Source organism: Myotis nattereri (genome assembly GCF_964212035.1).
Source record: "Myotis nattereri genome assembly, chromosome: 6".
NCBI lineage: Eukaryota > Metazoa > Chordata > Mammalia > Chiroptera > Vespertilionidae > Myotis > Myotis nattereri.
This window is the reverse complement of record NC_138081.1, coordinates 87,502,426-87,514,457: the sequence shown is the minus strand read 5'-3', so window position 1 is coordinate 87,514,457 and position 12,032 is coordinate 87,502,426. Positions and strand designations below refer to the sequence as shown.

General features: G+C 45.6%; 1 protein-coding gene across 1 annotated transcript in view; it reads right to left on the bottom strand.

Annotated features, from left to right (window-relative positions):
- The window catches only part of MAN1A1 (mannosidase alpha class 1A member 1), a 148,729-nt gene extending 138,351 nt beyond the window's left edge, over positions 1–10,378 (bottom strand). The window contains exon 1 of the mRNA XM_081094754.1: positions 9,749–10,378. Within this exon, the coding sequence (XP_080950880.1) occupies positions 9,749–10,363 (615 nt within the window). The 5' untranslated portion in view covers positions 10,364–10,378. The remainder of the gene's footprint in view (positions 1–9,748) is intronic.
- Between the last annotated feature and the right edge of the window lie 1,654 nt (positions 10,379–12,032).

Here is a 12,032-nt window from a genome sequence, read left to right as displayed (position 1 = left end):
GTAGTGATGCTGGCAATTCGAATAGCCAAAGAGAACCGTACAGTGCTTCAAGTTAAAAGGTATGTATGTCTAGGAAAAAACAGAGTATATATAGAGTTTGGTACTATCTGCTGTTTCAGGAAGCCATTGGGGATCTTGAGCGTATCCCAATAAATAGGAGGCTGTGCTCCTATCAATAAAGACTACTTTTTATCTTAGGTCCCAACCCAGACAAGAGCAAAATTTTTTTAAATTAAATTTTATTGCTTTCAGAGAGGAAGGGAGAGAGAGAGATAGAAACATCAATAATGAGAGAGAATCATTGATCAGCTGCCTCCTGCATGCCTCACACTGGGGATGGAACCTGCAACCAGGCATGTGCCCTGACTGGGAATCGAACCATGACCTCGTGGCTCATAGGTTGACACTCAACCACTGAGCCACACTGGCCGGGCTTCTAAGTTTTTGAAAATAAAATGCTCTCTATTGCTTTTCAGGACTTTGCCTCCTTCGAGAGCCCATGTCCCTTAAGCCAGGTTAGAGCCACCTTCTCTGATATTCCACCCAATAAGCCTCCAAGCTCTGCCTTCTTCCCAATCCTGCTCCTTTAAAAACTTCCTTGTAGTTTACAATTCACAATGAGGAAATGTGGTTAGTCAACCAACACAAGAGAAAATGTTGCTCAAAGGCAAATTAAATATACAAGATACTGTTCTATCACCTATGAAAGTAATAAAGATTCAATAGACTACATTCATCATATTATAGGAGGAAGTATAAATTGTTTATGGAAAGTAATTCCTCAAAATATACCATGATCCTTTGACCCATTCATTTCCCCTTTTAGGAATTTAAAGGGAAGTGCTACTTACGGATGTGCTGGCAATGAAAAATGAGGCGAAAACTTAATGGACAAAGGTGTTTATCTCAGCAATTTTTATAAAAACAAAAAAACTTGTAAGTAATCTAATTGTTCAGGACCAATGGTTAGAAAAAACTACGATCTTTTTTTTCATATATTATACTACCGTACAATGACACATTAAAAGAAAATGAAAATAACATATATATATATATGGTGTGTGTGTGTGTGCGTGTAGTGTGGCTGCAACTGTAGAAAGAAATAACCTATATGTTGGGGTAGGTATACTGTTGACACTACATGTGACTTAGTGACAGACTGAAGGATTTATTTTTCTTTTTCCTACTCTTGTGTACCTTTAAAAGGTTCTTTCCTAAGCAAGCATTAGTTTATAATGAAATAACACAATGAAAGATGCTTACTTCTTCTACAAGCATATTCTCACTCTTGCTAACACAAATCTCAGAGTATAACCATTTTTGCTCGGCCGCTTTAGTGATATACTTCTCACAGCAGCCTTTAAGAAGCAATACATCAACGAAAGGGAGGCCCTGATGGTGACATTTCTGGGAATGAGATTCGGAGACTGGGCACACACCCCTGCGCTGCCTTACTCATCCCTCAGGTCTGTCCTTCTGCCGGATGCCCTGACAGACAGACACAGCGAGGAAACGCCCTCCCTTTGAGTAGTTCCAGCACATAATCTTATTAAAGAGGAACCAGGGTCAGAAGTCATGCCCCAAGCATCATTTCAGGAAAGCTGGACGCGGCCACCGGCAGAGTGGCCAGGAGCCTGGCCTTCTAGGTTCTGACTCTCTCTGGTCCCTTAGAGGAATCGAGTGTTCTTCGCAGGGCTTTGAAAAGGCCATCAGTGAAGAAGGATCTGGCAGATACGGAGATTTCAGCAACAGCTCATGTCTCTGGACGTCATTCACAGCCTGGGTACATCAATTATTGCCACACCCTTTCCTATAAACGACTGGCCCAGGCAAACGGGCACCCCCGCCAGTGTCGCAACAGAGACTGCTTCAGTGCTGCTCTTCAACTCCTCCTGGCAGAACTTGGTGTCCCTCATCAGGTTTCCAGCCCCTCACTGGCAGGCCTCCTCTCACTCTGAGAACTGGAGGATAATCAATGGGAGACCCACATATCAATACGTGGAAAACTGCCACTGAAAGTCCATGTAATGTGGCCCGAGTGTCACTGGGTGAAAGGCTGTAGGTGAGAGTGATCAAAGGTAGTGCAGAGAACCAGGGACTGCGCCTTTGCTAGGCTTAAGAGCCAGTGGACTGACAGAAAAAAGGAAGTGAGGGAGGCAATTTAGTTACAAATGTCAAGCCACCAGGAAGGATACCTACCTGGGCCTTTTAATTTTATTGCCTCTGTTCTGAATTATCTGCGGGCCTGCTGCGTTCTAAAGTACCTAACGCAACTGCCAGAGTATCCCAGACACAAAAGAGGGCTTTGCCCCTTAAATGCTCTTAAACCTTAATCTCATTAGGTTTCCTTTCAAGCACCTACTGATCTCAGAAGTCTTTATCAGGACTCAGTGGGGGAGGGGCAGAGCTGCTGCATTCAAGAGCAAAGGAATTAGCCAGCATTGCTTTCTCAGGATAAACCTTCCCCAGCAAAGATGTCTCATCTCCCCTTAGGATGGATGGTCTCAGAGAGCTCTGGTGCTGGCCTGCCACTCAGGCCTGAGCAGGAGGTGGAGTCAAGCCATTAGAGCTGAGTTAGCACAGGCTTAGCGAGGCCTGGGCACTAAGAGGCAGTTCCCATCTCTATCCCCATCGAGTGCACTGTTTCTCATTTATAAAATGAGTACTGGGCTTCAGGCTCTCTGAGGCCCTTCTGGGCCTGAAACCCTAGTCAAGCTAAACTCAAAACTCTCAAAAAAGGCCCCAAATCATTGAGTTACAAAGAACAACTGCTATATATGAATTTTGACTATCAAGTGACAGACTGAGCTCTGATTATAGAATTGATCATAATTATATAAATGTTTGCCAAGTCTAAAACAATTTTCTTCTCTCTTCTTAAAAACATTCCTCCAAAGACAAAACAGGTGAAAATGCACTTGACTCAACCTCTTTCTCTATTTTGGGGAACCATTTCCATGCATAAGGAGATAACTCAGGAACTGTGATTACTCTCAGAAGATGGTACTTCAGTAACAAGCACATTAGACTGTGAGGAAAAGACAAATTAATTCTTTACCACATATTTTGAAGTACACAAGCTGAAGAAGTATATACTTTTAAAGATACCTAAGCCTTTTGAAATGTGGCAGAAATCTGAGAAAATCAGAGTTGACAGCACCACAATAAAAGGAGAGCTGTCTGGAAAGATCATTGTGATCCCTTTAAGCATCAAACTTATTTGAAGTTGTTTTTGATAACTTTTTGAAACTTAATTACCCACATCCCTGATTTATCAAACAGTATATATGAAACAACATAATCTTGGCTTAACAGCTTTAGGCAATAACTAAAACAGTAATAATAGGAAGTAGCATTTATTATGCACTCACTACATGCCTGATACCAGATTCTAAGTGTTTTGTGTGGAGGGTCACATTTAAGCCTTCTGATCCAACAAAAACGGGTGCTTTTATTATCCCCCTTTTACAAATGAGAAAATGAAGCTCTGAAAGATAAAAAACAAAATGAAACTTATTTAAGGTCACAAACCTTGTAAATGAAAGAGGCCCTGTTCAGACCCGGGGCATGCATCTGACTTCAGAGCCAGCCCTGCCTACCACCATGTTGCTACAAGTGGAGGGAGCAGGGAAAGGTAAGGGCATCAGAGAATCTCAGGACCTACTTGGGCGAAGAGAGCTGTGTGCTCCTGGAATGAAGGATCTATAGATTGGTGTAATTTTGAATGCCTGACTACTTTTTTAAAAATGTAGTCCTTCAGGTTAGCTATCAGTTCTTCTGTTACACATAGTGCAATGTCAAAAGAATACGTACCAAGATGTGGTACGCACACACTAGAATGTTACTCAGTTATAAAAAAAACAAAAAACGAAATCTTCCTATCTGTGACAACACGGATGGGCCTAGAGGTTATTATGTTAAGTGAAATAAGTCAGAGGAGGACAAATACTGAATGAGTTCACTTACCTGTAAAAGATAAAAAACAAAGAAACAAACAAAACAGAAACAACTCACAGAGAGAGAACAACCAGAGATGTGGCCGGACGGGAGGAGAGGTGAGGAGATGGGCGAAAAAGGTGAGGACAGTTGGGAAGTACAAACTGCAAGTTACAGAACAAGTCGCGGGGATGTGAGGTACCGCACAGAGAATACAGTCAATAATATTGTAATAACTATGTATGGTGACAGATGGGTGCTAGACTTATCATGGTGACCACTTTGTTAGGTTTATAAATGTCTAATCACTGTGCTGCACACCTGAAACTAATACAACATTAGTTAAAAAATAATTTAAAAACAAAAGAGTATATACATTTATAGTTTATTTGTTTATTTTTATTTTTGTTTCTGTTTTGTTATCTTTATCTTTTTTATTTTTTTTGTTTCTTACATTTATAGTTTAAAAGAGCCCCCATGCTGTCACAGGCTCTCTCTCTAGGCTCTCTCTCCTATCTGCTTTTCTCCCTCCCATTTTTCTCCCTCACCTCTCCTTGAAAAGAATGCCCAATTGGATGATTAGATATGCTATGCTTCCTGCAGAGACATTTATAAATAGGAAAAATGTCTATCAAACTTTCCCTGGGCAGCTTTAGAAAGATGAAATCTTCTAAATCATGCCAGTAATAAGATTTAGAAAAAAAACTACAGTAGGTAAAAAGATATAGTAAAAAAAATTACTGTAGGTAACATAACAAGAATATGAGGTCAATTTGATAATTCTGAAGAATTACATTGTACTAGTGTGTGCTTTGTACTCTGTATTAGGGTCAGCAAATAATGAACACTTATTTGGCATTTTATTTAGGATGTGATCTATGATAGGAGAGTGAGCAACACTCACCAAGGATGGGGCTTCCATTCTCAACTCAATTCTACACCAACTGGCAACATGACTTCCAGAACAATCTTTGTGTATCAGAGGCCTCTACTGTAAAATGAATAGCTGAGCTATCTCTAAGGTCTCCTCCAGATACAATACTTCATGATTTAGAGCATATGTTTACTTTTAAAAATCAGAGTTATAATTTTTAGGGCATATTGTTGGTAACAGAAAAATTAATTTGCAGAGTTTGTATAAAGGACCTTTAAACAGATTTAGGAATGAAGGGTTGGGGCGGGGGGGCGGTTAGAGGTAGTTCAATTACTTAATACTAAGCAAGGCACTAGGCTAAGAAAAGTCAAGACTTAAGTCTCCCCAAAGAAAGAATTTCTTCCTTAAGCTACCAAACGCTGGTTTCTCCCTTTATCATTTTTGTCTACTCATGAGAAAGGCATTTCATAGTATCTCTGGAGCTCAGAGAATGGCTGCTTCTATTTTGACCAATCAAAACTCATTTTTGACAAACACATACGTTTCTATGGTTGTATAGGTTATAAAGAACTTAAAAGGCTACAGGTTCTCTACTGGCCTATGGGGTAGAAGCAGGCTCCAGGGCAGTTTTGATCTGCCCATGTACAGGCATACCTCATTTTATTGCCTTTTGCTTTATTACACTTCACAGATGTTGCTTCCCCCCCAAACTGAAAGCAAGACCCTCCACCAGCAAAAAGATTACAACTCACTTTATTGCGAATCTCATTTTACTGCAGTGAGTGCTCTGGAACCTAAGCAGTGACACCTCTGAGGTATGCATGTGAACTTGGTCCTCAGCACTCACACAGACCTGTGGGTATTCCCTCCCTCTGACCATGAGGCACATCTTTTAAACTCACTCAAAGAAAGAATTTGTACTCCCATAAATTATGAAATAGTTTAATACAAATATATGTAGATTCTCCACTGAATTCCCACAAATTCAGATCTCATACAAAGGCATTCTTTACACATGTGAAATACTAGAGTACATTTCTCCAGATGGTTTCATTTAGTAGCTCACATAAGAAATGCAGATGCAGTAACTCAAAAATGCATTTACCTCTTTTCACACCCTTAGCTAGATTCTAAGTCCTAACTACAGCTCCTTTATATGAATCTAACGTTACCTGATAAGAAGACAGAATACTCCTCTCAGACAGATTACCAACAGTTTACAGAAAAATTACGCTGAACATAATTGATTATCTATTAACAATCTTTTCTTGCTCTCCTATATTAATGTTCAATAGTCAGTGTCTACTCCAGTGCTTACACTGTTGAAATCCAAATTTATTCATCTACCTGTTAGAGAGAGCCCTCCCACAACACTCTATGAGGTACCTATTCTGGGACCAGTCCTATCAGTGGAGAAATTTGCATTTACCCATATTCAATGTGTGTGTGTTTCAGAGCAGGGAGAGCAAACAGGCAACGTAACAACCCAAGGGTATTTAATAAGCTCCTTCAGAGACAGGTCTTCAAAGTGTGGCATTTATTATTTTGCAAAAATCATTCTCCACACCAGAACTACCCATACAAGTAAATTGGAAAGTTAAGTTTCAAAATGAAAGTTTTGTTTTAATCTGCCAAGGTAGATTATTCCTATGTCTGATCTTTAATAAAAGGGTTAACTGTTAGTAGTTAACATAAATTATACACTCAAGAACAATCTAAAGCTAGTATAAGGTATAAAAATGTATTTCAGCTATCAGCCATCAAAATAAAAATATTTTTAAATTTATAATTACATAAACAGGTTTGTAATAAAAAAAACTAAAGCCTGTTTAGAAGCCAATAGTAACCCCACCCACCTCTGATAGGACCTGATGCCTTACCTGATAGACTCCCCAACTGGCGAATCAGCCATAATCCCCAAAAAAACCATCCTAATTTTTTGAGAAACTGACAATTTTTCTAACTTCTGTGCTTCATTATTCTAATACCGCTTTTAAAGCTAAGGACACCTTGAGTACAATTTTTAAAAGATCAAACTCATGAAAACATATACTATATATGTCTTATAAAATTCAGGGAAATTCCAGAGTTAATTTATTTACAAATTTACCATGGGGGTGTGTGTGTGTGTGTGTGTGTGTGTGTGTATGTGTATGGGTGTCTTAATTTCAATTTTAAGTTTTACACCAAGATTGAACATCCATCAAATAAGTACTGGAAAGCAGATAATACCTTTTGTGGAGTGCACTAGGCAATATCCTATTTGAAATTACAGACTGTCTTCTCTGGGCGCAAATTTGTTAAAAATTTACCACAGTACCAGTAACACAACTGTGTTGGCAATACAAAAATAGTATTGGCTGTCTTTAAACCAACTAAAAGTTTGGCTCAGAAATTAGAGTCTACACTCCCCAATATTAGACTAAAATATTAGACTTGCCTATATCTTTTAATTTTACTATAAAACTATTAGCACATTTAGGTGCAATAGAGAACCTAAGTATGTAAAGAGAACAATAAAATATAGGAATGATCAAGATCAAAACCAAGGCAAAGATCCATTGGTTCAAGGCAAGGAGTCCATAGCGGTACCTGGAACGGAATCTAAATGTGCAAAGTTAAAAGTCCAATGCCCTCTTCACAATGGGCAACCACTCTTTTCTCTCTGAAACTGCACATTTACAGCCCAGTTTTAGACTAACATGAGTTACTTCGTTATTTTTATTTACAAAGGAACACATCTGCCTGAACTAATCTGATGAAAAACCATAATCCATTTCTTCCCTTTAGACTTTGCCTAAATACTGAAGCTAATTATGCCAGCTTTTTTTTTTTTTTTTTGGATTCTCACAACATGGAATATAAAGAACACATTTAGTTCCACCACTTTATGCAAGACTGGGCAATTTCAAAACATCTAGGTGCTAACATACGGACATGGAAGGCAACCTAAATTCCCTTTCCATGGTTAATTAAGACCTTTTGATTTAGAGACCCAGATAGCACGAACCTAATAGGGCCAGATATGCATGCTGCTAATATGACTGCTACTGTCCCACTGCTTCTGCTCTAAATGCACTTTGAATCACTATTGGTCAGGACCAATAGCTTTTTAACATCCATACATCTTTAATATTTAAAATAATTTCCTTGGACAACAATGAATTCCACTAACTGGCAGCTCACAGGAAATTAGAAGCACGAGACATGTCAATTACAATGCTTCAAACGTAAGGAAAATATAAGCAGATACAGATTTAGGGTGAATTTACCTATGGGTTTGGTGGGATATTTTTAAGGAGGCTGGGGATGAAGAGGGGAGGGAGATGGCTGGTGAGAAGTAGAGCTTCTTCCGCCTTCCTCGTTCTGTAGCCCTGATAGATGTTCCTGGGGAAGGCAAACTGCTGGACCAAAGCTGTCAGGGGGAGTGAGTGAAAATCCATTCCTGCAAGTCTAGGGGGTCTCTACGCCCGAGGAAGGGTCTCCAAGCAGAAAAGCTGAAGGGCTGTGGAAGGAAGCTGTCTGCACAGGGGGGATGAAGGCATGCTACCCAGGGAGACTAAAAGGGACTCAAATCCACTTTAACTTGCTCCAGCACAGCTTAGCCAAATTCATCTGGTCTCATAGTAAAGTCACAAATCCTATGACAATCGAGCGTATTCCATTCTGTAGCCACTCAAGCTGAATACCAATTCACCTCCTCAGAATTCTCTTTCCTGTCTGAAAATGGGAGGGCCAGGGAGCTTTCTCTCCTGATTACCTACCCAATGTCAAACCGCCAAATGTATATTCAGAGACTCTGAAATTCTTTAAAATGACAAAAACATGACTTCCCTTCATAATGTATTTCAGCAACCTGAATCAAGAGGTGAGGAGAAATGTTTTTTAATAGGGTTCCAACATCTCTTGGACCGTGTACAAATCCTGGCTGGTATAATTTCACACGGGAGACTAGCTGTGGAAAGAGGCATGTCCACATGCCTGGAGACAGGTGACACAGGTGACAGGGAGGAAGTCCAGGTTTTAAGTCCTGACTCCATCAATAACAGGCTCTTTCATCTCTAAAATGACCGTCTAACATTATTTTAAGGTCCCCTTCAGCTTTAAGCCAGTCATGAACTAACCACATGTTACAAGTTCTAAATGAAAATAACGAGAAGGAAATTAGGAAAGACTTATCGAAGTCCATGTTTGTCCTAGATTAAGTCTGTCATCATTGTGCTGCCGTAGAGGCAAACCTGTTGCATCACATGAAATACTTCTTCTTCTGACTACACCAGAAATGCAACAGCCAGTAGGTTTGGCTTTTTCAATTTTTCATTTTTTAAAAAGTTAAACACAGTGTGCCACCCCCCCCCCCCCATGGTAGCAAGTTCTCAAGTTTCACTTTGATAGTCTGAAAGTACACACACACACACACACACACACACAGGATGCCACCTGGCAGGCTGGGGCCACATGCCTGAACGCTGGGGTGTGCAGGCTTGCTGTTAGAATCTTTTCATCATGTGTGATTGATGCTTAGTGTTTACATTGGCTTCATTCCAAAGCCATGTCCAAGTCTTACTGAGGACTGTTTGGGAACTTCAATGCCGCTGTTCTCAGAGACAATTAACAGTATCAACCAATGGGAAAAAAAGAGGTTTTGCACACCACTTGCCCATGCATTTAATGCCTCCCTCGCGTGGCCTGCGCTCACCGGAGCATGCAAGTTAGAAGCAACGGAATTCAACCTCGGATGGTAACTGGCCACATCTATTACGCTACTGAAAAAAGGAGAAATGAAAGAGTCTTTGGCACCACACCTGGTGGAGGTAGTAAGCCTCCATCCATGCCCCCCGAGACTGTAATATTACAGTATGAATAGTTTCAGAGGTTTGTCGTTTCTCCCTGCAAAACACGGCGGGTAGGGAGGAATTTCTAGCACCGAGCACTCACCTCTTTGATCTTTGCCCTCTTCTCTCGGACGGCGGCATCGGCCGGCTCCCGGTCCACCGTCCCGATGGGCGGCACGAAACGCACCGGGGGCAGCCCCCGGTACGCCGCCTTGTCACGCAGCTGGTCCTGGGCCACCTTCTCCTTCTCCAGCAGGATGTCTCTCTGGATCTCCTCGGGCAGCTTCTGCAGCGTCTCCTTGGCTTCCCTGAGAGCCCGCTCGTGGTTTTCGCGGATCCTGGCCAAGTTGTCCTCCAGGGCGGCGGCGGGGTCCCCGGGCGCGCCCTCCTCGCCGCGCCGGGCTCGCCCTTCGGCCGGGTCCTCGGCGCGCGCCCCGGGCCCGGGCTTGTGCTCGGCGGGCGACTGCAGGGCGGGGCTGGAGTGGAACAGGACCCCGCTGAGCAGCTTGGAGGAGTCGGGCAGGAAGAAGATCGCCCCGAAGCAGAGCGTGATGAAGGCGCTGAACACCAGGAGCAGCACGAACTTCTCCGTCAGGCGGAAGGCGGAGGGGCCCGACCCCTTCCTGCCGCCGCCGCCGCCGAGCCCCCCGCCCAGGCCGCCGCCCAGGCCGCCGCCCGCGGGGCTGCCGAAGAGAGGCAACAGGCCCCCCACCGGCATCGCTCCCCCCGCGGCCGCCGGGCTGCCCGCTGTCCGGTGACCCTGCGCCCCGCCGCTCAGAAGCCAAACTTCGCCGCCGCCCGGCGTCAGCGGCTGCGGGGCCGGGTCCTGCGCATCCAGGCCGCCCCAACCCCGGGGCTGGGCGGCAGGTAGCCCCCGGGCAAACAACTCCCCTCCGGGTCTTCTTCCTGGGGCGGCTCCTTTGGCAAACCAGCAAGCGCGGCAGACAGCTGGCTGCAGCCCCTGCGGGAGAGAAGCAGCAAAACGCAGCAATTACTAGGCTGGCGATAAAGTTTCCAGCGGGTCCCCGCCCTCCGACGGCCGGGGGAGCCCCCGGGACAGCTCCCCGGGCGCGGATTCGCGAGTCAGGCTCAGGGCACCGCCCTCCAAGTCCAGTCGCTGGACTTGGGGTGAAGTTTGCGGGTCCCGAGGGGGGCGAGGCGTCCCGCGCACACCTGGAGCAGGGTCGCGTGCGGGCACCGCCTGGAGAGGGGAGCGCCCCTGGGGGCAGGAAGCGCGCCGCGTGGGTGGGGGACTCGTCAAGTTCGCCCCCTGCGCATCTTGGACCGGGACCAGCTGCCTCTGCTTCCCAGGCGGCGGCTGAGCTGGCAGCCCGGCCGCCCGCCGCCCCGATCGCCGCTCCGCTAGCTCGTGCGCCGACCCGCGGGCGACGGGGAGCGCGCCGTGCCGCACGCTGCCCTCCGCCGCGGCCCCGCGAGCACTAACACCACTGCCCGGCTCCCGGGCGGTCGGAAACGGGGGCGGGGCCGCGGCCGCAGAGTGATGGCGCGGCCGGGCCAATCGCGCGCCGCTCAGGGGCCCTCGGGGGCGGGGCGGAGGCGGGGAGGGGGCCGGGCGGGGCAGGGAGTTTACGGGAAGCGGTGCCTCGCTGCGGCCTGGCCGGGGGGCGGCGGGGAGGTCCCGGGTCCCCGGGGCGCGCGGCCGGCGGGAGCGGCGCTGGGGAGGGAGTGGGGACCCGCGGCGGAGGCCGGTGGAGCCAGGAGGCGGGCGGGGCTCGGGGAGCGCATCCTGCGCTGGCCTCGGGCCCGGGTGATGGTGGTTCCCGAGTCGTCCAAGCGGTTCCTGGGCTGACGCGGGACCTCCCGGGCGCACCTCGGACCCGTGCAGAGTCCAGTGGGGCTCGCCCCGGGGGGCCGCCGGCCAGGGCAGGGTCTCCAGGGGAATCGCGGGCACCGGGTCCTATGGAAGCGCGTCTTTTCCACAAATACCCGCTTTTTACCCAAGGCAGGGGTTCCGCCGACGCCCCGTAGCAATGAATCCAAAAGTCCCTGGGTGAGCAGCTGGGATCCGAGAGCCTGCGAGCAGCCCGGTCTACCATCGTTACCGCTCTAGGCGTTGTGGTTGCTTAGGATTCTTCCCATGCATCCTCTCCCCCTTACAAAAAAAAAAAAAAAAAAAAAAAAAAAAAAAAAAAAAAGCGTGTGCCTCTCCCACCCACTCCCACTTTCCAATGCATTTACCTCATAGAAGTTGTCACATTTTCCATTTAAAGAAGACAGTTTTCTGTTGCCAGAGCTTCAAATAATAAATTTGAACATTGTGTTGAAATTAACTCTTGGATTTGACTACTTCCATGGAAGTAAGGACTTGGTCCTAAAGAGACTGTTTTCAACACAGTATTGTTTTCCAAACTGTGTTCGTAATTCCC